General features: G+C 47.1%; 3 protein-coding genes across 4 annotated transcripts; 1 reads left to right on the forward strand and 2 right to left on the reverse strand.

Moving 5' to 3' along the window:
- Positions 1–579: 579 nt before the first annotated feature.
- LOC148380963 (uncharacterized) lies at positions 580–10,231 on the reverse strand. The gene is made up of 12 exons (XM_088364162.1): positions 9,958–10,231; positions 7,987–8,310; positions 7,617–7,892; positions 7,249–7,539; positions 6,975–7,147; positions 5,057–5,198; positions 4,010–4,330; positions 3,640–3,915; positions 3,272–3,562; positions 1,516–1,623; positions 1,376–1,438; positions 580–938 (listed from the first exon to the last, which is right to left on the reverse strand). Exons 1-12 carry the CDS (start codon positions 10,022–10,024, stop codon positions 865–867), a joined length of 2,406 nt encoding a protein of 801 aa, XP_088220288.1. The 5' UTR covers positions 10,025–10,231; the 3' UTR covers positions 580–864.
- A 156-nt stretch (positions 10,232–10,387) lies between these two features.
- Positions 10,388–15,025, reverse strand: LOC148380964 (CD276 antigen-like). Its single transcript, XM_088364189.1, has 8 exons — positions 14,862–15,025; positions 13,964–14,098; positions 12,615–12,911; positions 11,977–12,261; positions 11,588–11,914; positions 11,406–11,513; positions 11,270–11,332; positions 10,388–10,828 (listed from the first exon to the last, which is right to left on the reverse strand). Exons 2-8 carry the CDS (start codon positions 14,034–14,036, stop codon positions 10,755–10,757), a joined length of 1,227 nt encoding a protein of 408 aa, XP_088220315.1. The 5' UTR covers positions 14,037–14,098; positions 14,862–15,025; the 3' UTR covers positions 10,388–10,754.
- LOC148380965 (gamma-aminobutyric acid receptor subunit rho-3-like) lies at positions 11,695–20,472 on the forward strand. Of its 2 annotated transcripts, none has more exons than XM_088364188.1 (10): positions 11,695–12,282; positions 16,241–16,353; positions 18,230–18,297; positions 18,368–18,591; positions 18,749–18,831; positions 18,905–19,042; positions 19,214–19,366; positions 19,454–19,515; positions 19,578–19,709; positions 19,803–20,472. In XM_088364188.1, the coding sequence occupies exons 2-10, from the start codon at positions 16,335–16,337 to the stop codon at positions 20,103–20,105; spliced, it is 1,182 nt and encodes a 393-aa protein (XP_088220314.1). In that variant the 5' UTR covers positions 11,695–12,282; positions 16,241–16,334; the 3' UTR covers positions 20,106–20,472. The 2 variants fall into 2 exon arrangements, with proteins under 2 accessions (XP_088220314.1, XP_088220313.1); XM_088364187.1 differs by lacking the exon at positions 11,695–12,282 and adding an exon at positions 15,305–15,981.
- Positions 20,473–20,665: the final 193 nt, after the last annotated feature.

The raw sequence follows: 20,665 nt of genomic DNA on the forward strand, positions 1-20,665 counted from the left end.
AACTTTTTTTTTTCTCGTTTGGCATAAAATACAAGATATACGTGCATCATAAAAAACTATGTTTGTCTCGTTCCACCTTACCTCCAATGGCCAGACGCCATAGGACAATGACCACCAAAAAGCCCACCGCAGCAGTGCCGCTGCTCTTCATCTTTGCGCTTTTCTCATTGGTGCCGAGTATCCGGACTGGTCCACCAGCATTCCCGGGGCTGGATAAGATCTCTTAAATAGGCTTGTCAAAGTCTTCTGCCACACCCCCGGTCAGAGTTTGCGTTGTCACACTCACGCGGACATTGTTTTACAGTAGAATTGCCAGTCCGCATGTTAAACTTTGAATTCACTGGGCGGTCCAAAAATGAGAGATACACAAAACTCAAAACTACTCAGCACCGTGCCTGGTGGGGGGTTCTCGAGAGCGCCCCTAGTGTCTCCCTCCTATTTAAGCGTCGTTAGGGATACGCAATCTCACAAAACAGAACACACTCCTCAGATTTTTGGCAATATTTTTACTGTCCTTTCAAAATCAGTCAACACGCAGCCATTAATTTTCATATTGCAAAAGTGAGTACACGGCTACGTGATAAGTCACGCCCCCCCCCCACACACACACACAGTTGCGCAACAGGGTTTAGTTCTGAAGACATGCTCGCCCACTTTTCCCTTCAATTTCCTCGGAATATCGCACCGTGGTGCGTTTTCCCCCAGACAAGTGCATTCAAAGGTTTGCAGAAGGTCTAGGGAAGTTCACCTGTAAAGGTTCTAGTGCGTGTCCGGTTCAATATGCCACTTTAGTAGACATCACTTCATATAAAATGTCTTTACAATAGAAACATAGTTCAGTGTGTGGAGGGGTGGGGTCGGGGGTCACGAGGGTCCAGTCTGTCCGTTGTTGCCTCTGGCAGGGAGTTGGTTGCTCTTCTCACTTTCACCCTCTACGCCTGAAAATCCAAGGGATAATGTACATTCAGTGTTATTTTATGCAACTATATTTAATCCCAATAGGTATATAATTGAAAGAAATAGTCATATAAAATAGATCAAAATGATTTTGTACTCGATGGCAAGTACATTTATTTGTATTTTCCTAATTGATATCAATTTTACTTTAATATATTTACAGAAATGTTTAATTGGAATACTATATTGCACTCATTTGAATTACTCGGGGGAATTGTTTCTCAAACATATGAAAATTTTCCTTGATATTTTTGTACTAATTTAAATTCGATGGTCATTGATGGAAAAACGAGACATACTTTATGTATGAAAACAGCAACTTATTTTTCCCGTGTCTTTTCAGGGTTGTTATTGCTGGACAACACAATGGCGCCACCTAGTGCTCATACGTAAGTATTTTTATCCTCTACTCTTGTACCTTTGACCGAGTTCAGCTCGGTCTCCTCCTCAGGGTCACGTGATGAAGATTTCGTTGCTTTTCCTAAGACACACACACACACATTATGAGCATCACACATAGATGCACACACACATGTTCGAGGGTTGCCGTGGCCTCACCTGGCATCTTCAGGTAAACAAACATGGCTGCCAGTACCAGGGCTCTCAACACCACTACCAGGTCAACGATCCACCAGTATGACGTCTGCAGCGAGGTGCTCCGATTGGCTGCACAAAGACACACACACGCACACGCACACGCGCACACACACACACACACACACGCGCGCACACGCGCACACACACACACACTCACACACACACACACACACATGAGTTCAGGCAGACCGGACATGATGTTGATGTTAGCGCCGCCTTGCGTTCACCAGTGGGCGAGTTGATGGCGACGTCGGAGCCGGCTGCCAAACAAGGCCATTACCTTTCTTTCGAATGGACCTTTAACAAATCTTAAGCAGTTAATTGCTTTCCAGTAAATGATTATTGAAATACAGTCCAGGCTTTCATTTCTTTGAAGGCAACAAATGAGTCAGTAGGGCTTCAACGTCACATTTTGGTCATTTTATCTGTGATGTGTAGCAGACTTTTTACCTGTCAGCGCCTTGCTCCAGCTGAGTGTTTCCCAACATGTTTTTATCCACCGCATACTTTTTCATTGGAGAAAAGCTTGAGGCACACCACCAACAAAAATCTGTCACGTATATTAGTATATTACAATAAAAGACATTTTAAATGTCCTATATATGCATATAAATAGAGAGTGAATTGAATAAAAAAAACGTCCTGTTTTTACTTTTTTTAATATAAAAGTGCGTTTTTAAAAAAAAAAAAGGTTTTAGACAGGAATAAACTATTGAAAGTGATGGTGATTAAAATTGAAAAGACCACGCCTATGGGGTCACGTGCCGCGAGAACACTGCTATAGCTAATGATTGTGACGGCGCTTTAATGACTCGACCTCGGCTCAAACTATTGTATGTTAAATTAGGTGTACCAACAACTTGCCTTTCTCCTTCAGATGCCTCTTTCAACAAAGTTACACATAGACAACTCGGAGCCAATAAATGTTGACTCTCCTGACTCAACTATCGGAGACGGCTACGATAGTAGCCACAAGCTATTGTACGTCAAATTAGGTGCGGCAACACCTTGCCTATCTCCTTCAGATGCCTTTTTTTCAACGAAACTCCCCCCTTGACCCCTGGACGCATTGCTTGATAGCAAATCTAGCTCAGATGTATCATTTCTTTGGTTTGTAACCGTTTCACAAAAATGCTTGCAAATCTATTTCATCAATGTTTGTTAGAAAATCGGACTCCACTGGTTATTATTATATTTATTTTTTACAAAACACAACGGAAGTAACACAGAATAGTAAAACGTAAACTCAAACTACTGAACGGACCGCACTAACTATTGATTGTCAAATTAGATACACCAACATTCGTTGAATGTCAAATTAGATACACCAACATCCGGCTGCTATAATACAGGTCCCATACGTGCCCATACATGTCCCCATCCAAAATGGCGCCAGCAAGCCAAAATGGCGCCAGCCAAAGATGGCGCCGTCTCGACTGGCGCCAAACTCATTAGCATATACATTTGCATACAATAGACATCAAAGTTCTATCCTCATGACCGTGATATCCCAAAAAATACTTGTCGGGAGCAGCACCTACATCTGCAGTAGATACCCACTCCGATCGTTCCAAGCACACCCAACGTGATGCCGACCGCTTTGGGGCTCACTGTAACAGAACAGGTGAGATGTTTTGGTCGGTTCCGTTTTCAGAAGCTCAGAGGAACCATGTTTTTGTGGGTGCTGCAAGGTGTCAGTATCTCGGCAGGAGCTCACCGTCCTCCGTCCCCGTCACGGTCAGCAGGATGTCTTGAACGCGCGTCTCTGTGTTGTTGCTGAGCGTGCACGTGTATGTGCCGCTCTGCTTAGCGCTCAGGTGGGACAGGTTGAGGGCGCCCGCCTCAGACACGTCCTTCACGTGCTCCTTCCAGTCGCTGACGATATGGAGTTTGTGTCCGGCGGACCTATTGACGATGACGTTGCTGCGGTTGAACGTCCATTCAAGGCTGCTCGGGTGAGAGACGGGTGCACACTCGATGCTCGTTTCTGCGATGGAAATGTCCAGAGCTGGAAGGAGGCATTTAAAGTTTCTCAGCATGTGCGGTGGGCAATTGAAATGCCCCCCCACCGGGTGAGTGTCTCACTTGTTTTCCTCCACGTGATTCTTCGGCTGCTGTTGGTGGTGCTGACATCACAGATGTATTCCAGGTCGGGGTGGGCGTCGCCCGCCAACGCCAGCGAGCCGTTGATGTTGTAAAGCTGCGTCTGCTTCTCTTGCTGGACCTGGCTGCTGTTGCGGAGAGCGTCAGGCAGCGCCGGCTCTGTGGACCAGCGCAGTTCGGGTTGAGGGACGATTCCGCCCGAGCTACAGATCAGCTGATCCTCATCGTCGAGACGGAAGTGGATTGAAGTGACCGCAGCTGCAAAGGGACGCCATGATAGGATAACGTCCACTCGCTTCCATTCCATTCATTGAACGACCTCTGATGTACTTCAGGTGGCTTGTGGACTCACCTTCCACGTTGAGCTTGATGAAGGACCTCCACTGTCCCGTGAGTGTTCCCACATAGCACATGTAGGTGCCTTCATCTGCAACCAGCACATTGGTGAGCAGCAGAGAAGCGTTCCCTTTGGGGATGTTCTCCTTGAACAGCGACGTGCGGCCCCTGAAGTGCTGGTCCTGCTCCTGCAGCTGGTCTTTCTCATAGTAGAAGGAATGAACCTGGAGTTTGCTTGGTGACTCCCGCTTCCAGTGGATGACCACGTCATCTCCGATGGGAAAGTTGGCCTCCAAAAGGCAGGGCGTCTTCCAGCGACACCAGATGTCACGGTTGCCTGCAAAACATCCACGCAATCAGGTCAGCAATGCAGTTTCACACCATTGAGAGATCAAATTCCTTCTGATGACATGCCCGTGTCGAGCACCTGAGCTGGAACTCAGTGACGGCGAAGTAAGCAAACATAATATTCACCGAGATGCTCCGTGAGGGAAGCCCCCCCACACCCCACAACAGCTGTTTCCGTTCCACCACTTGTTCTCAAACGCCTTAGTCCCAACACTCCCATGTCGCTCTCTAAGTACTTTCAGCATGAGCAACATTCAAATAGCTTTGTGTTATTGACAATCATTTCAATATCTGATTCTAAATAAAATGCCACTGAATAAGCGTTGATTGTTTTGCTCGTGAAGTATCAAATCCACATTGAATAACAAATGCTCAAGCACAGCACAATGAGAGAAAAAAGGTTTCCAAGTTTTATTAACTTTGAAAGTTAATCAATTAGTGTAAAAATGAAACTGAAAATAACTTCGAGGCCAGCTCGATAATGACAACCTCATATGGTCTGAGACAACAGGTCAAAAACAAAGCCATAAAAAAATGCTACATTGAATCGTATGATATTTTTTTTATCATGAATTTCATCGGTTTCCCTATTAATTAAAAGAGTGAGACTTATCACATTATAACCTCATATTGGAATTTTTTTTCTGGTGTGGCATAAAATATGAGATGTTCGTACATCATCAAAAAAGTATATATTTGTCTCGTCCCACCTTACCTCCAATGACCAGACGCCATAGGACAGTGACCACCAAAAAGCCCACCGCAGCAGTGCCGCTGCTCTTCATCATCGCGCTTTTCTCATTGTTGCCGAGTACCCGAACTGGTCCACCAGCATTCCCCGTGGCTGGATAAGAGCTCTAAAAATACGAGCGTTTCATTCTTCTGCCACACCCCCGCTCTCATGACGTGAATACCTCAGTTTGTGTTCACACTCATGTGGACTTTGTTTTACAGCAGAATTGCCAGTCCGCATTTTATACTTTGAAGCCACTGGGCGGTCCAAAAATGAGAGATACACAAAACTCAAAACTGCTCAGCACCGTGCCTGGTGGGGCGGTCCTCGAGAGCCCTCCTGGTGTCTCCCTCCTAATTAATCGTCGTTAGGGATACGCAATCTCACAAAACTGAACACACTCCTCAGATTTTTGGCAATATTTTTACTGTCCTTTCAAAATCAGTCAAATTGCAAAAGTGAGTACACCCCTACGTGATACGTCTTTCGGAGGGCCATTATAACTGTCAACCCAAATAAATGTATGAGCGCCTTATATTATATACAGTAAAAGCTACAAAACAAATTGACAAACAACTCGTTTTCAAATCAGACAAGTAAAAACAGGTCAAATATTTAAAAAAATATACATTATTAAAAGTGAAAACATTTTACAATTCTAGTAATGACACGAGTTTGAAGCACAATTTGTCTTCGCGGGCCACATAAAATGATGTGGGGGGCCAGATATGGCCCCCAGGCCTTGAGTTTGACACCTGTGTTCTAGTGCGTGTCCGGTTCAATATGCAACTTTAGTAGACATCACTTGCTTTTCTCTGCTTTATCGTCGATTTTTTATTTTTTTTAATATACTAAGACACAAAGAGATTGAAATTACGTTCCCACTATCCCTTGGTGAGATAGCACACATATGCATACAAGCAACACAAAAAAAACCAAGAAGGCACAAACAATGAATAAATAAGAGCGTTGAATAAATGATAAATCAACAAATAATAATAAATAATAATAATAATAAATATAAGAGGAGCAAAAATGGAGCAAGTGTACATACAGCAGACAGTGGACTTGGATATGGTGCTTTAAAGTGTGAATTGCTTTATTTGATGTTTTCTCTATTTTTTATGTTTTGAATATGTTCAAGATAAAGATATAAAAGCATGTGAAGTGATCAACTATACTAAAAATAACATGGGAAGTGGTCAACTATACTTGTAAGTAAGTGATGTCTTAATGATCAAGTAAAAATTTGTGAAAAAAAACATATATAAGTCGCTCCTGAGTATAAGTCGCCCCCCCACCCAAACTATGGAAAAAAACGCGACTTATAGTCCGGAAATTACGGTATTGAAAGTGATTGTGATTAAAATGCAAAAGAATCAACATGACTTTGTTTTATGTTTTAGACTAGCTCTATAAATATTGCGACAATAAGAACAAAGTCACTTTTAAAGACGCACTACTGTTCTGGTAGCAGCCGAGTGGCTATCACAGTCAAGGATGCTCTTATTTCCATCAGCCCCCAAACGCATCACGGCCGTCAGAGCGTCACTTCAATTAGCCATGCATGCACAGTGGTTGGGAAACACTGCTCCAGCTCACCTCCAAAAGTCATTGGGGCTTGCTTCCAGCTCACGGGTGAGCAGAAACTGCTGTTTGGCGACCAGTCCAGGATGTACCTCGCTTGTCGTCAAAAGTCTCATCCTCGTCGTTTGTTCTTTTTCCAGCTCTTGGGCTAAAGGTTCCGTTGGATGACTAGCCTTTACTCTCAGAGAAGGTTCTTTCTCTTGTTCTTCATTCATCTACTCTTGCCGCCTTCATCATGACTGACAGTGAAATATTCTGAAAAGTCAAAAACTTTGTGAACGTTCAATCGCACTGACATCTAAGATTTCATCGCTGTTAATGTCACAACTTCATTCGGTGACGATGCCACAGGAGCTCCATCTCGGTTGCAGCACCACAATCTGTTTGGTCTTCGCCTGGTGAACAAGTAGATAGCGCCCACTGCAGCCACGACGAATAAGATCGCTCCAAGCACGCCCGACGTGATGCCGGCCGCGTTGGGGTGCACTGTAACAGAACGGGTGAGATGTTTTGGTAGGTTCCGTTTTCAGAAGCTCAGAGGAACCATGTTTTTGTGGCTGCTGCAAGGTATCTCGGCAGGAACTCACCGTCCTCCGTCCCCGTCACGGTCAGCAGGATGTCTTGAACGCGCGTCTGTGTGTTGTTGCTGAGTGTGCACGTGTATGTGCCGCTCTGGTTAGCGCTCAGGTGGTACAGGTTGAGGGCGCCCGCCTCGGACACGCCCTTCACGTGCTCCTTCCAATCGCCGATGATATGGAGTTTGTGTCCGGCGAGCCTGCTGGCGATGACGTTGCTGCGGTTGAACGTCCATTCGAGGCTGCTCGGGTGAGAGACGGGCGCACACTCGATGCTCGTTTCTGCGACGGAAATGTCCAGAACTGAAATGAGGCATTTAAAGTTTGTCAGCATGTGCGGTGGGCTATTGAAATGCCCCCCCATCGGGTGAGTGTCTCACTATTTTTCCTCCACGTGATTCTTTGGCTGCTGTTGCTGGTGCTGACATCACAGATGTATTCCAGGTCGGGGTGGGCGTCGCCCGCCAACGCCAGCGAGCCGTTGATGTTGTAAAGCTGCGTCTGCGTCTCTTGCTGGACCTGGCTGTTGTTGCGGAGGGCGTCAGGCAGCGCCGGCTCTGTGGACCAGCGCAGTTCGGGTCGAGGGAAGATTCCGCCCGAGCTGCAGATCAACTGATCCTCATCGTCGGGACGGAAGCGGATTGAAGTGACCGCAGCTGCAAAGGGACACCATGATAGGACAACGTCCACTCGCTTCCATTCCATTCATTGAACGACCTCTGATGTACTTCAGGTGGCTTGTGGACTCACCTTCCACGTTGAGCTTGATTAAGAACTCCCAGTGTCCCGTGAGTGTTCCCACATAGCACATGTAGGTGCCTTCATCCGCAACCAGCACATTCATGAGCAGCAGAGAAGCGTTCCCTTTGGGGATGTTCTCCTTGAACAGCGACGTGCGGCAACTGAAGTGCTGGTCCTGCTCCTGCAGCTGGTCTTTCTCGTAGTAGAAGGAATGAACCTGGAGTTTGCTTGGTGACTCCTGCTTCCAGTGGATGGCCACGTCATCTCCGATGGGAAAGTTGGCCTCCAAAAGGCAGGGCGTCTTCCAGCGACACCAGACTGACTTCAGGTTGCCTGCAAAAGGTCCGCGCAATCAGGTCAGCAATGCAATGTCACACCAAATTCCTTCTGATGACATGCCCGTGTCGAGCACCTGAGCTGGAACTCAGTGACGGCTAAGTAAGCAAGTAAGCCCCCCCCCCCAGCAGCTGTTTCTGTTCCACCACTTGTTGTCAAACGCCTTACTCCCAACACTCCCATGTCGCTCTCTAAGTACTTCCAGCATGAGCAACATTCAAATAGCTTTGTGTTATTGACATTCATTTCAATAACTGATTCTAAATGAAATGCCTCTGATTAGGCATTGATTGTTTTGCTCGTAAAGTATGAAATCCACATTGAATAACAAGTGCTCAAGTTATGTTTCTTATAACAACAAATGTGTCATATTTACAAGTGCATCAACGTAAATCTTAGTCAAGATTACAGCACCGGGTGTTCCCAGGAGGTCTACCATCCGAGGACTAACCTTTACCCTGCTTATCTTCCAAGTTCGAGCATTCTCAGGGTAGTATGGCCGTAAGAAAAGATCCTTGGAGGATGATTGGCATTCATTTACAAATGAGACCATAGTACAGCAACGGCAGGGAGAACAAAGGCAATTGTACTCGTAAGGTACTTACTAAGAATTTGATACTTGGAGTGTCAGGGAAGTGACCTCAAGTAAAAGTCAAAGTCAAAAGTCAAAGTCTGCTTTATTGTCAATTTCTTCACATGTCAAGACACACAAAGAGATCGAAATTACGTTTCCCACTATCCCACGGTGACAAGACATAGTACACAATATACGTACAAGTAAACAACACAAAGTAAAAACAAGAAGGCACAAACAATGAATAAATAAGAGTGATGAATAAATAATAAACAAATAACATAGATAAGAGGAACAAAAATGGAGCAAGTGTGCATACAGCAGAAAAAGTACTTGTGTATTCAATTTAAAAGCAAAAGTGTGTATTAAATGTGTATTACTCGGTTTGTTTACTTGGCACAATGAGAGAGAAAAAGATTTCCAGTTTCCAGGTTTTATTAACTTTGAAAGTAAATCAAGTACAGTAATCCCTAGTTTATCACGGATAATTGGTTCCAAAAACCACCTGCGATAAGTGAAATCCGTGAAGTATGTTCACCAACAAGAAGTACCGGGCAGGCTAACGAGTTAGCGGATAGATGCTAATTCGCGATCGTGCTAATACGCGAAAGCGGACTTCTAAAGGAATATAAACGAACATTTGGAGCAATACTACATTGTCCTAAAGGTTAGACACATGTTTCCTCGATTTAGAAGTTTTATTTTGACTTTTAAATGTTTTTTTTTATTTTAAAAAGAAATCCGCGATGTAATGAAGCCACGATAAACGAAACGCGAAGTAGCGAGGGATCACCGTACCGTAAAAATGACAATGAAAATAGTTTCGAGGCCAGCTTGATAATGACAAGCTTATATGAGACAACAGGTCAAAAACCAAGCCATAAAAAATGCTACATTGAATCGTATGATTTTTTTAAATCATGAATTTCATCGGTTTCCCTCTTAATTAAACGAGCGAGACTTATCACATTATAACGCCATATTGAACTTTTTTTTTCTGGTGTGCTATAAAATACGAGATATTCGTACATCATTAAAAAAAAGTATATATTTGTCTCGTCCCACCTTACCTCCAATGACCAGACGCCATGGGACAGTGAGTACGAAGAAGACCACTGCACCACTCCTGCTATTCATCGCGCTTTGACTCGTATCTCGTTGGTGCCGAGTACCTGAACTGATTCACCGACGTTCCCTGTAGCTGGAAAAGCTCTGAAATAGCCGTGTCAAAGTCTTCTGCCACACCCCGCTCACATGACATGAATAACTCACACTCACGCGGACATAGTTTTACAGTAGAATTGCCAGTCCGCATGTTAAACTTTGAAGCCACTGGGCGGTCCAAAAATGAGAGATACACAAAACTCAAAACTACTCAGCACCGTGCCTGGTGGGGGGTTCTCGAGAGCGCCTCTAGTGTCCACCTCCTATTTAAGCGTCGTTAGGGATACGCAATCTCACGAAACAGAACACACTCCTCAGATTTTTGGCAATATTTTTACTGTCCTTTCAAAATCAGTCAACACGCAGCCATTAATTTTCATATTGCAAAAGTGAGTACACCCCTACGTGATAAGTCACAGCCCCCCCCCCCCCCCCACACACACACACACACAGTTGCGCAACAGGGTTTAGTTCTGAAGACATGCTCGCCCACCTTTCCCTTCAATTTCCTCGGAATATCGCGCCATGGCGCGCTTTCCCCCAGACAAGTGCATTCAAAGGTTTGCAGAAGGTCTAGGGAAGTTCACCTGTAAAGGTTCTAGTGCGTGTCCGGTTCAATATGCAACTTTAGTAGACATCACTTCATATAAAATGTCTTTACAATAGAAACATAGTTCAGTGTGTGGAGGGGTGGGGTTGGGGGTCACGAGGGTCCAGTCTGTCCGTTGTTGCCTCTGGCAGGGAGTTGGTTGCTCTTCTCACTTTCACCCTCTACGCCTGAAAATCCAAGGGATAATGTACATTCAGTGTTATTTTATGCAACTAAATTTAATCCCAATAGGTATATAATTGAAAGAAATAGTCACATAAAATAGATCAAAATGATTTTGTACTCGATGGTAAGTACATTTATTTGTATTTCCCTAATTGATATCAATTTTACTTTAATATATTTACAGAAATGTTTAATTGGAATACTATATTGCACTCATTTGAATTACTTGGGGAATTGTTTCTCAAACATGTGAAATTTTTCCTTGATATTTTTGTACTAATTTAAATCCGATGGTCATTGATGGAAAAACGAGACATACTTTACAAAAAAGATGAAAACAGCAACTTATTTTTCCCGTGTCTTTTCAGGGTTGTTATTGCTGGACAACACAACGGCGCCACCTAGTGCTCATACGTAAGTATTTTTATCCTCTACTCTTGTACCTTTGACCGAGTTCAGCTCGGTCTCCTCCTCAGGGTCACATGATGAAGATTTTGCTGCTTTTCCTAAGACACACACACATTGTGAGCATCACACGTAGATGTACACACACATGTTCGAGGGTTGCCGTGGCCTCACCTCGCATCTTCAGGTAAACCAACATGGCTGCCAGTACCAGGACTGTCAACGCCACTACCAGGCCGACGATCCACCAGTATGACGTCTGCAGCGAGGTGCTCCGATTGGCTGCACGAAGACACACACACGTGAGTTCAGACAGACCGGACATGATGTTGATGTTAGCGCCGCCTTGTGTTCACCAATGGGCGAGTTGATGGCGACGTCGGAGCGCTCCGTGTGCGTGTTATACGGCATGGAGAAGACGCAGCTATAGGTGCCCTCATGGTGGACGTGTTCGGGGTCCATCAGGCGCAGCGAGCCGTCCCCGAATGGGACCCTGAAGCCGTCCAGCTCCAAGTGGTGGTCCCAGGATGGTGCAGAGGTGCTGTGCCCCGAGTGGCTGTCATAGGTCAGGATGTGCACCGGGTCCTCGCCGTTGGAGAAGCTCCAGCGGAGGGTAAGGCTGTTCAGGTACGGCGGGGCGAAGCATGGGATGGTCAAATCTCGACCCTCGCTACCTGCTATAGCTGTCGGGGGGACGGCATAGTTGGGTACAGGACATAGATATGCGCCAGGTCTGCGGTCTTACCTCTCTCCCGCAGTGAGGACGTCCAGGTGGGCCCCCCGTAGGAGGTGGTGACTTTACAAATGTAGATGAGGTCCGGCTGGCCTTCCAGAACCTTCAGCCTGCTGTCAGCCGTGTACAGGCCCCGCTTGTCGGCCAGCATGCGCGTGATGGGTCGCAGGTCCTCGAAGGTGGGCGGCTCCGTGGCCCAGGTGACCCGGGGCGGAGGGAAGACGTCCCGCACGATGCACTTCATCTCCTCGTAGCCGCTTAGCCGCGACAGCTCCAGGGAAAGGCCTCGGATGGGCGCTGCGTGATACAAAAGTACAAGTAAGTCAAACTCGTACGTACAAAATGGCCCCCACTGATGTTTGATCCCTATGTTTAGATTTATGACCCTTAAATACAATCATTTACAACACATAATTTAAATAAATACAATGTCAAAGATCTGATGAATAACAACGGCTCTCTTGCAAAAAAACAACAGGAAGCAAAAACAACAAATGATTTGTCACTTAGATCCCATAAGGAAATAATGACCTTTTGACCCCACCCCCACCAAAAAATGGTTGAAACTGTACAGTGTATGCCGATTCATTTAAAATTCTTATTTTACAATCAAAATCAATTAGATGTCGTAAAGCGAATGCAAAACATACCTTCCACCTTCAAGACCACCTTGGCGCTGTGCTCCCCCTCAGACGTACGTACATGACACCGGTACGTGCCGCGGTCCTTGAGGGCCGCCTCCCTGAGGACCAGAGTAGCGTTGCCCCCGGCGATCATGGGCGGGGATACGGCGGCCCGCCCGGCCAGCGGCTGGCCTTCACTGGGGGTTTCGCCGAAACTGAGCATCACCGCGTCCTGCCGGAACCAGCGCACGCTCTGGTTGGAGGCGGGGGGGAACATACACGGGAGGTGGCACTCCTCTGACACGAAACAAGTGACGCTTTCATCTGCAATGAGAATGGGTGGCCGTGGTGAGCTTGGATGCCAAAAGTCTTTTTTCAAGGCAAAGATCAAGCAGGTGCACCAGAAATAGACCAAGCGGCTTGTAATTTGGAAAAACTCAGAAGTTGGGGCACTCTTAAGTCAAAGCATTGATGTGATGCCCTGCTGACGTATTTAAGTGTTACTTCCTCTTTGGATCTTTGTGACTTCTCAGCCAGGCCGTGACGTGGCTTGTTCACCGAGTCATAAGAGGAAGTGGAGCACATCTTCATACTTTGCCAAATGACGGTGTCGCAGGTGTGCAAATGTGGATCAAGAGCGTGGATTTTGTTCTAAAAATGAGTCCCTGACATTCCTCAGGCGTCTGCCCGCTCCCTCGCCAGCCGGCTGGCTCACTCGCAGATGGGACGGACGTTCCCGTCATTCTTTGGCTGAGGCGCAGACGGGAGCAGAGCAGTGAGTCACTTGGCTGACTCACAGCACAGATTAGCACAGCCCAAAAAAGAAAACTCCCCTATGTGCTCACCTGATCTTTCAAAAATCAAAGTTGAGCAAGTGTCAAAGGACATTTGAGGTTCAGAGGAGACAATTATAATTATATTATAATCCAAACCTTAACTGAAATGACACTTTTTAAAGAGATATTTAAAGATCTATACATCTATCATGTAGAGAAATCCCTGTAAATATTTTTGTATCTGAGGTTGGAGTCTTCAAGAAGCTGAGGTGGCCCGCGATATCTTCCTGTGAGTGGCTGGCCGTGAGCCGGGGCTAACAGCAGCAACCATGAGAGGCTTCTCGTTATCTTTGTGCTTGTTACTGCTTTCCCGCAATTTCATAAATCTTATCAGACGTTTGAAGTGATGGAATATTACAAAAATGGATCACAACAAAACAAAACGGTGTGGGGTTTTGGAAAGCTTATTATCAATCGGGCCCAGTCCGTTTGCCTTGGCGAGGTTCTTGCCAGATATGCGATCCAATGGGGTCAGTCTCAAAGCGAAGCCCCTCGGGGCTCGCCGCTTTGCCGTGGGACAAAGAGGAGTTTGTGTCTCACCTGGCGTCTTTTCCGTTGCGGCGGCGATGAGCCGCAGCAGGAAGCAGGCCCAGATGCAAATGAATGCTGACATGGTTTGGGGCCAGAAAACTCCCGCAAGCTTTCACTCCATGCTCTGCAGTTTTTTCTTTGGATCTATGTGGTTTGGCAGCCCACAAGCACACACAAGGAGAAGGAGAAGAAAGGCGTAATTACAAAGCAGCCCTGGATGATGCTGAAAACGTGACAGAGCATGTGCTGCCCTTTGAGGACAATCCATGTTTGAGGATTTTTGCTTCCATCTCCCTTTTCATCACCTCAAAGCAGAGAATCAAAAGTTAGTCCCAGCCTTCCTGGAATGCTTTTGGATCGACGCGTTTTGTTTCGGGAGAACTTTATCCCCCGCTGACAGCTGATGAGTGAGCTCATCACGCTCCGATACAAAGCCAAAGAAAGCGTGCTGATCCGCTACTGATAAACGCTCATCACCTTAACAAAATAAAGTGTCGGAGCGCACAATCGGGAGCGACACCGGCATGTTGTGGCTTAGCAATAAAATTATATTTATTATTAACTACTTTATCAGCGCACTTTGTCGCACGCCGACCATTGCCCCCCGACTCGACAGATTTACGCACAGCGAGGCATTCTTGCGCAAAACAGGACTGATTAGTGAGTGACGTGTGTGAGAGCCGCGCAAGGCATGAAAAGTCAGAACAACCGAGAGAGGAGTCAGACGTCATGTCCCAAAAAACTGAAAGTGGGTGACGTCAGAAAGTGAGCAGAGGAGCCAGACGTGCGAGCCGCATGAGAGGAATAGATGTGAGATTGATTCCCAATTAGCCATGCGTGATAAAGAGCAAGAGAATAGCGGAAAGTTTGAGAAAGTCGAGACGCGAGGAAGTCTGGGGGGACTTACGTGAAGCCAAAGAGGAAGAGTGTGCCCCGCGAGCGCCTGACAGAGCTTGACTGGATCAACAGGTTATTTAGAGAATAGATGCTCCCTCTCACACACTCCGGTACACGCTTGTCTCTCTCACCGTGGGTGGAGTTTGCGTGGACGCGCGCAACTTTGCCAAATGTCAGCAGAGCGCTTTGTTTCCAAAGGGCAGGTTGCTTGTTGCACAATTCACTTTTGTCCCGCAAAAACGCTTTGTAATGAGATGACAAGATTGTGCAAAAGTTTTTTTTTTCCGATTAGATAAGGCTATGGCCCAATGAAAAGAAGCTCCTCCCCCTCACTTTAAAATCAGCAACAAAAATTATGTGAAACATGGCGGTGGCCTTGGATCAAAAGTTTGCACACCCTTTAACATGCAATCAAATTTGTGTGTTTGGAAAAAGGATTTTCCAGAGGTGTGAGTTTGTTGGGATTAGCGTGACGACTTGATTGTTTGATTGCCGCTTTGAATTCCTTTGTTGGTCAGATGCCTCATTTTTCACGGCGCTGCGAGAAAATCCTGATTAGTGCCGAGTTGTGTGTGTGCGTAGGTTCGAGAAAGATTGCTGTGGCCGAGGATAAGAGGATTAGTGTGGAATTAGTGTCATTCCTCTATCACCGAGAGAAATGGATTCATATCGATTTTAATCAGAGTGAGAAAGAGAGAGAGAGAGAATAAGCCACAGATGAAGCAGGCGGGCGGCCGGCGGGCAGACGGACGAGGACGGCGACGACGAGCGACGTGAGCCCAGAAACCTTCTCGGAGATGAAGGATGCGGCGGGAATAACAAGAAGAAGAAAAAGGAAAAGAGCAGCGACTTTGCGGGATGCTCGTGGAAGCCTCGGCGACCCTACGCACCCTCCACATGAGTGACGCCAGCGTCCACAGTTAGCGGGCCCGACCGGAGCGCGGAAGACGTGGCGGCTGAGGGAGGGGGAGGAAGATGAAGGTGGTCGGGCTGACCTGGCTGACCTGTTTGACCTGTCTGACTGTGGCCCTCGCCAGCCTGGTTGCCATGGTGACCGGCGGACGCAACTCCGGCCGCAGGAGGCACAAGGAGGTCTTCCTCGGGGAAAACAGCAAGTTCAAATTTGGAGGGTGAGGGGTCATGTTGAAACTCACTTCTGAGCGTTGCTATGCTAATCAATGCAGTTTTATTTTATTGATGGAGATCAATCAACATCTCACACTTCTGTTTGTTGCGTGATATCATCATCCTCGCCAAATGCCGAAATTGGCCCCCGACTGTCTGCCGAGACAATTTGTGACCTTCTAATCAGACATAATCTGTTTGACATGCGATTTTGCGGGCCCTTTCCAGGAATTGAATTCTTCATCTTGTTTTTACTCCGATCAGACGTATTGACTACAAATTGAAGAGGCAGGACAGCACCAAAACTCTGCTGATCAAAACTGAACAGCTGCTCAGGATCGAGGAGCATGACTTTGCCATGAGACCTGGCTTTGGAGGTGACACACACACACGCACACACACATCTTTACTGACACTGTTGTAGGAATGGCAAAGATGACAAACTATTTGTCCCTTGTGCCGCACGCGTTATCGTGACGATGAGGATGCTACTCGTGACACGACCGCTACAAAAATGCGATTGAGACTCGGCCCGATGATGTGATAAAGGGCACTGGGGCGCGTCACCAATCCCAAATCACTCAACAAATGACCCACATATTACAAACGGGTGTGTGCGTGCACTCACTCCAACAGGATTGTGTGTCCTTGCGTGCGTGTTATTGTAATATAACGATTGTGTGAGTTGGGGGTGGGGGGTGCGGCCCTCAGAGAGGCGGGGGGGGGGGGGGTCGAGTGAAATAATCTGGATTATATGCAGGGTCTAGAGCAGATGGAAACAAAGCACGGCAACATACACTATGATGCCGACCGACTTCTGCGTTCGAAAATACGCGTGAAGGCGGGAAAAAAAAATGGTAAGTCAGAGTTTGAAAACAAACAAACAAACAAACAAAGACGCTACGAAAAACATTAAATGTTCTCAGAATCGAAACGTGTGTTCCTCCACGCCGCCTCCATGGACTATATTGGAGTGCAGGACCTGTCATTTGCTCAAACAGCACACACACACACACACACACACAGTGCACATTCAGGTTTGAATGTGTTACAGTTTGTGTGTGTTTGTGTGTATGTGTGTGTGTGTGTGTGTGTTATGCATGTGCATGCATGCCACAGCAAACAAATGAGCCCTCCACCTCCGCTCTGTCCCGGGGACACTCACCAAAACACACACGCCTTGAGAAAACAAATCACTGTCACTCCAGGTGATTGATGTCATGTCATAGTTGAACTTTGTTGAGGGGCCTCACACGCACGCGCACAAATGTGTGTTGTGTTGTGCGTCCTAGTTTTTTTGCTTTGTGTGTGTGTTGAACCAGTATGGATTGTTTCGGAGAAAAAAGAAAATGGCGTCTAATTGCCCTTATGATTATCTCCACTTTCTGTCTTGTCTTTTCTCATTTGCACTCAAATTTCATTCGGGTGTTTTCCTTCATCCATCTTGAGTCTTGTCTGCGTTCGTTTTGGTTTGCGTGACTGAGTTGACCCAGAGGTCACAGCCGGCGGCTGTCGAGTTATCGTGATGAGAGCAGATCCATCACTTGGCCATCCATCGTCGTCTTCATTATTGTCATTCCCGTCCGTTGTCAAGTCACAGGTTAACGTCGTGCGCGCCGTTTGACTAATGAACATGTTTGTGACATTCTCCTCTGTGTCACATGAATCTCGAAGTCACTCATCATATTATCGCTTGAGACGACACTCGTGATGCGGGGTCGCCAAAACTTGCCTTTCAACAATTTTGTGAACGTTTGACACTGAACAAATCGTTCGAGTTGATGCCATGTTAGCACCTTGGGAGAGGTGAACTTCTAAGAAGGACCTCTCGCACCAAGTTTGAGCCGTGATGTGGGAAAAGAGTGTGTGAGTCACCCGGCCGTCTCACTTTTTCCCCAGCAGAGGTTGCCATGGCGACGGCCTCTGCAGGAGCTTTGCCGAGCTTCATTAGATAAAGTGTTTATTGAGCTGCTGTCATGCTGACGCTCAGGTGGAATTAACACACACACACACATGACCTGGTGCAGGCCGAGGTCAGTGAGAAAGCAAACGCCAGCGTCTCCTGGACAGCCCGCAGACGCGGTCAAAAAAAGCCTCCTCATCGCTATGTTGTTGTGTCACAACGTGACTCCCCCGCTGCCACCAAAAGCATGTTAGAAACATTTTCGGCATGACATCACTCGCTGATGGAACTTTCCGCTACAGTTCTTTTTCGTGCACGGACTGAAGCGATTGAATTTCTTTAACCGGCAGGAGCGGCCATCCCCGTGGGCATCGACGTGCAGGTGGAGAGCATCGATAGCATCTCCGAAGTCAACATGGTGAGCTTCCTCATGATGAACCCCCGCCCCATTCTTGTTGCTATAGTGACACACGTGGATGTGTCCACAGGACTTCACCATGACCTTGTACCTGCGCCACTACTGGAAGGATGAGCGTCTGGCCTTCCCGTCGCAAAACAACCGGAGCAGGACGTTCGACTCGCGGCTGGTCAAGAAGATCTGGGTGCCGGATGTCTTCTTTGCGCACTCCAAGCGGTCCTTCATCCACGATACCACCATGGAGAACATCATGCTGCGCGTCTACCCCGACGGGAACATCCTCTACAGCGTCAGGTCAGCCTCGAAGCCGGCACCAAAAATGAAAACAAACGACCTGGCGCTTTCTGAATCACAAGCTGCTGCCAGGTTGCCGTGGCAACACCGGCAGAAAGGTCAGTCGGGGACAAGACGGATGCCGTCTGGCTGCTGAAGACTCTGCTGTTGCTTTCAGGGTCACCGTCACGTCGCTGTGCTCAATGGACTTTAGCAGCTTCCCGCTGGACACGCAGAACTGCTCGCTGGAACTGGAGAGCTGTGAGACGCACACACACATAAGCGTAGTGTCGCCCAGCACTGCACAAATCAAATAGTTTGTGTGTCTCCCCAGATGCGTACAACGAGAACGACCTGATGCTCTACTGGAAAAACGGCAACGACTCCCTGAGAACCGACGAGATCGTTTTGTCTCAGTTCTTCATCGAGCACTTTCACCCCTCCAGCGGCTTGGCCTTCTACAGCAGCACAGGTCTGGATCCTCAATTTTTTTTTTCATCCAAAGCTCATGTTTGAGTTTGAGAACTGACCAAGATGAGAGCAAAATACGTCTGCACTCTAATTATGGTTCTAGAAAGGTAAACACTATAATTAGCTTGCGTGGTGTCGAGAAGGTCACACCCTGTGTGTGTGTGCGTGTCAGGTTGGTACAACCGGCTGTTCATCAACTTCATCCTGCGGCGGCACATCTTCTTCTTCATGCTGCAGACGTACTTCCCCACCATGCTGATGGTGGTCCTGTCCTGGGTGTCTTTCTGGATCGACCGCCGGGCCGTACCAGCCCGCGTCTCTCTGGGTGCATACGCACGACGAAGGACTCTTTTTGCTAATCCGGTGTATTTTGAAGCACACGTGTATTTTGACCTTCCCATCTCCTCCGCAGGCATGACCACCGTGCTCACCATGTCCACCATCATCACAGGCGTGTCCTCTTCCATGCCTCAGGTACCACCTGCGTTCACCAAGTACTCACGTTAGCTACTTAAGTGAGACACTTCTGCTTGCAGGTGTCGTACGTGAAGGCAGTAGACATCTACTTGTGGACCAGCTTCCTGTTTGTCTTCCTGACTGTGATCGAGTACGCCGCCGTGAACTACTGCACCACGCTGGAGGAGATGAGAAAGATGAAACGGGGAAAGGTGAGCAAACAGGAAACAGCTCCCTCCGGTGGCAGAATGCCAAAGCGACACATCTCAAAATGCAGATAATTGACATTTTCCGTGTCCCCCCAGCTTCCATCTACCTTCAACGCCAGCCAGGCCATGGCCTTTGACGGCTGCTTCCATGACGACGAGATGGAGCTGACGCCGTTCCCCCGCCCGGCGCAGGGCCCGGTCCCCGAGTCCCCGGCCGCCGCCTCGCCGCAGGTGGACACGCGGCCCTCGGAAGGGACGCGTTTGCGCCGGCAGCGGTCGGTGCGGGAGCACGTGGACCTCCTGGTGAGCAACAGCTACATGATTGACTCGTACTCCCGCCTGGCCTTCCCGCTCTCCTACCTCCTCTTCAACACCATCTACTGGAGCCTCTACTCCTGAAACGGGTGCGTGTCTTGTATGCGCATTCATCGGATGGACGATTTTATCGGCTAATATTAGCCATTTTCTAAATATTTACAATCGGCCTGAGTTTTGCTGCATAAATGCAATGTATTCTTACTTTATTATGAAACAGAATGATTGTTTGAGGTCATCGTTCCTTGGCAATGAAAGTGATGTTTTGCTTGGATCCATGGCCCAAGCTAAATTCATCAGTTAATGCTTTTTGACATGTTTTGTACCTCAAAAATTTCTCTCTGTTGTAAACTTAAGCAAAAACTGAAGGGCAAATTCTTGTATAACGATTATAAGTTCTGACTAATTCATATCTTTGTTGTAAAAATTAATGGAGAAAGGATTCTCTTCACGTGCTTGTCTTTTTAATGTATTGTTTATTTAAAAAAAAGTAAAACGACACAACGTGCGATGTGTCGTTGAGTCCATTTGAGTCTTTATGCTTTGCAGCAGTACGTAAAGCAGTTGTCATAGCAACTCAAGATTGCTACTGCGCAGACGTGACCAAAGGGGTCAAAACGATCAAGCTCTGATAAGATCTGTGA

The sequence above is a fragment of the Syngnathus floridae genome, chromosome 20, assembly GCF_059516105.1.
Source record: "Syngnathus floridae isolate MCC-2025c chromosome 20, RoL_Sflo_1.0, whole genome shotgun sequence".
Lineage (NCBI taxonomy): Eukaryota > Metazoa > Chordata > Actinopteri > Syngnathiformes > Syngnathidae > Syngnathus > Syngnathus floridae.

Excerpts from the sequence above, each read along its gene's own strand:
- LOC148380963 (XM_088364162.1), bottom strand. The coding sequence starts at position 10,024 with ATGAATAGCAGGAGTGGTGCAGTGGTCTTCTTCGTACTCACTGTCCCA. Across the intron at positions 8,311-9,957 it reads ATGGCGTCTGGTCATTGGAG|GCAACCTGAAGTCAGTCTGG; the intron begins GTAAGGTGGGAC and ends GACCTTTTGCAG. Across the intron at positions 4,331-5,056 it reads ATGGCGTCTGGTCATTGGAG|GCAACCGTGACATCTGGTGT; the intron begins GTAAGGTGGGAC and ends GATGTTTTGCAG.
- LOC148380964 (XM_088364189.1), bottom strand. The coding sequence starts at position 14,036 with ATGTCAGCATTCATTTGCATCTGGGCCTGCTTCCTGCTGCGGCTCATC. Across the intron at positions 12,262-12,614 it reads GGTGGTCTTGAAGGTGGAAG|CGCCCATCCGAGGCCTTTCC; the intron begins GTATGTTTTGCA and ends TGTATCACGCAG. Across the intron at positions 10,829-11,269 it reads CGAGCTGAACTCGGTCAAAG|GCGTAGAGGGTGAAAGTGAG; the intron begins GTACAAGAGTAG and ends TTGGATTTTCAG.
- LOC148380965 (XM_088364187.1), top strand. The coding sequence starts at position 15,827 with ATGAAGGTGGTCGGGCTGACCTGGCTGACCTGTTTGACCTGTCTGACT. Across the intron at positions 15,982-16,240 it reads AGCAAGTTCAAATTTGGAGG|ACGTATTGACTACAAATTGA; the intron begins GTGAGGGGTCAT and ends TACTCCGATCAG. Across the intron at positions 16,354-18,229 it reads CATGAGACCTGGCTTTGGAG|GAGCGGCCATCCCCGTGGGC; the intron begins GTGACACACACA and ends TTTAACCGGCAG.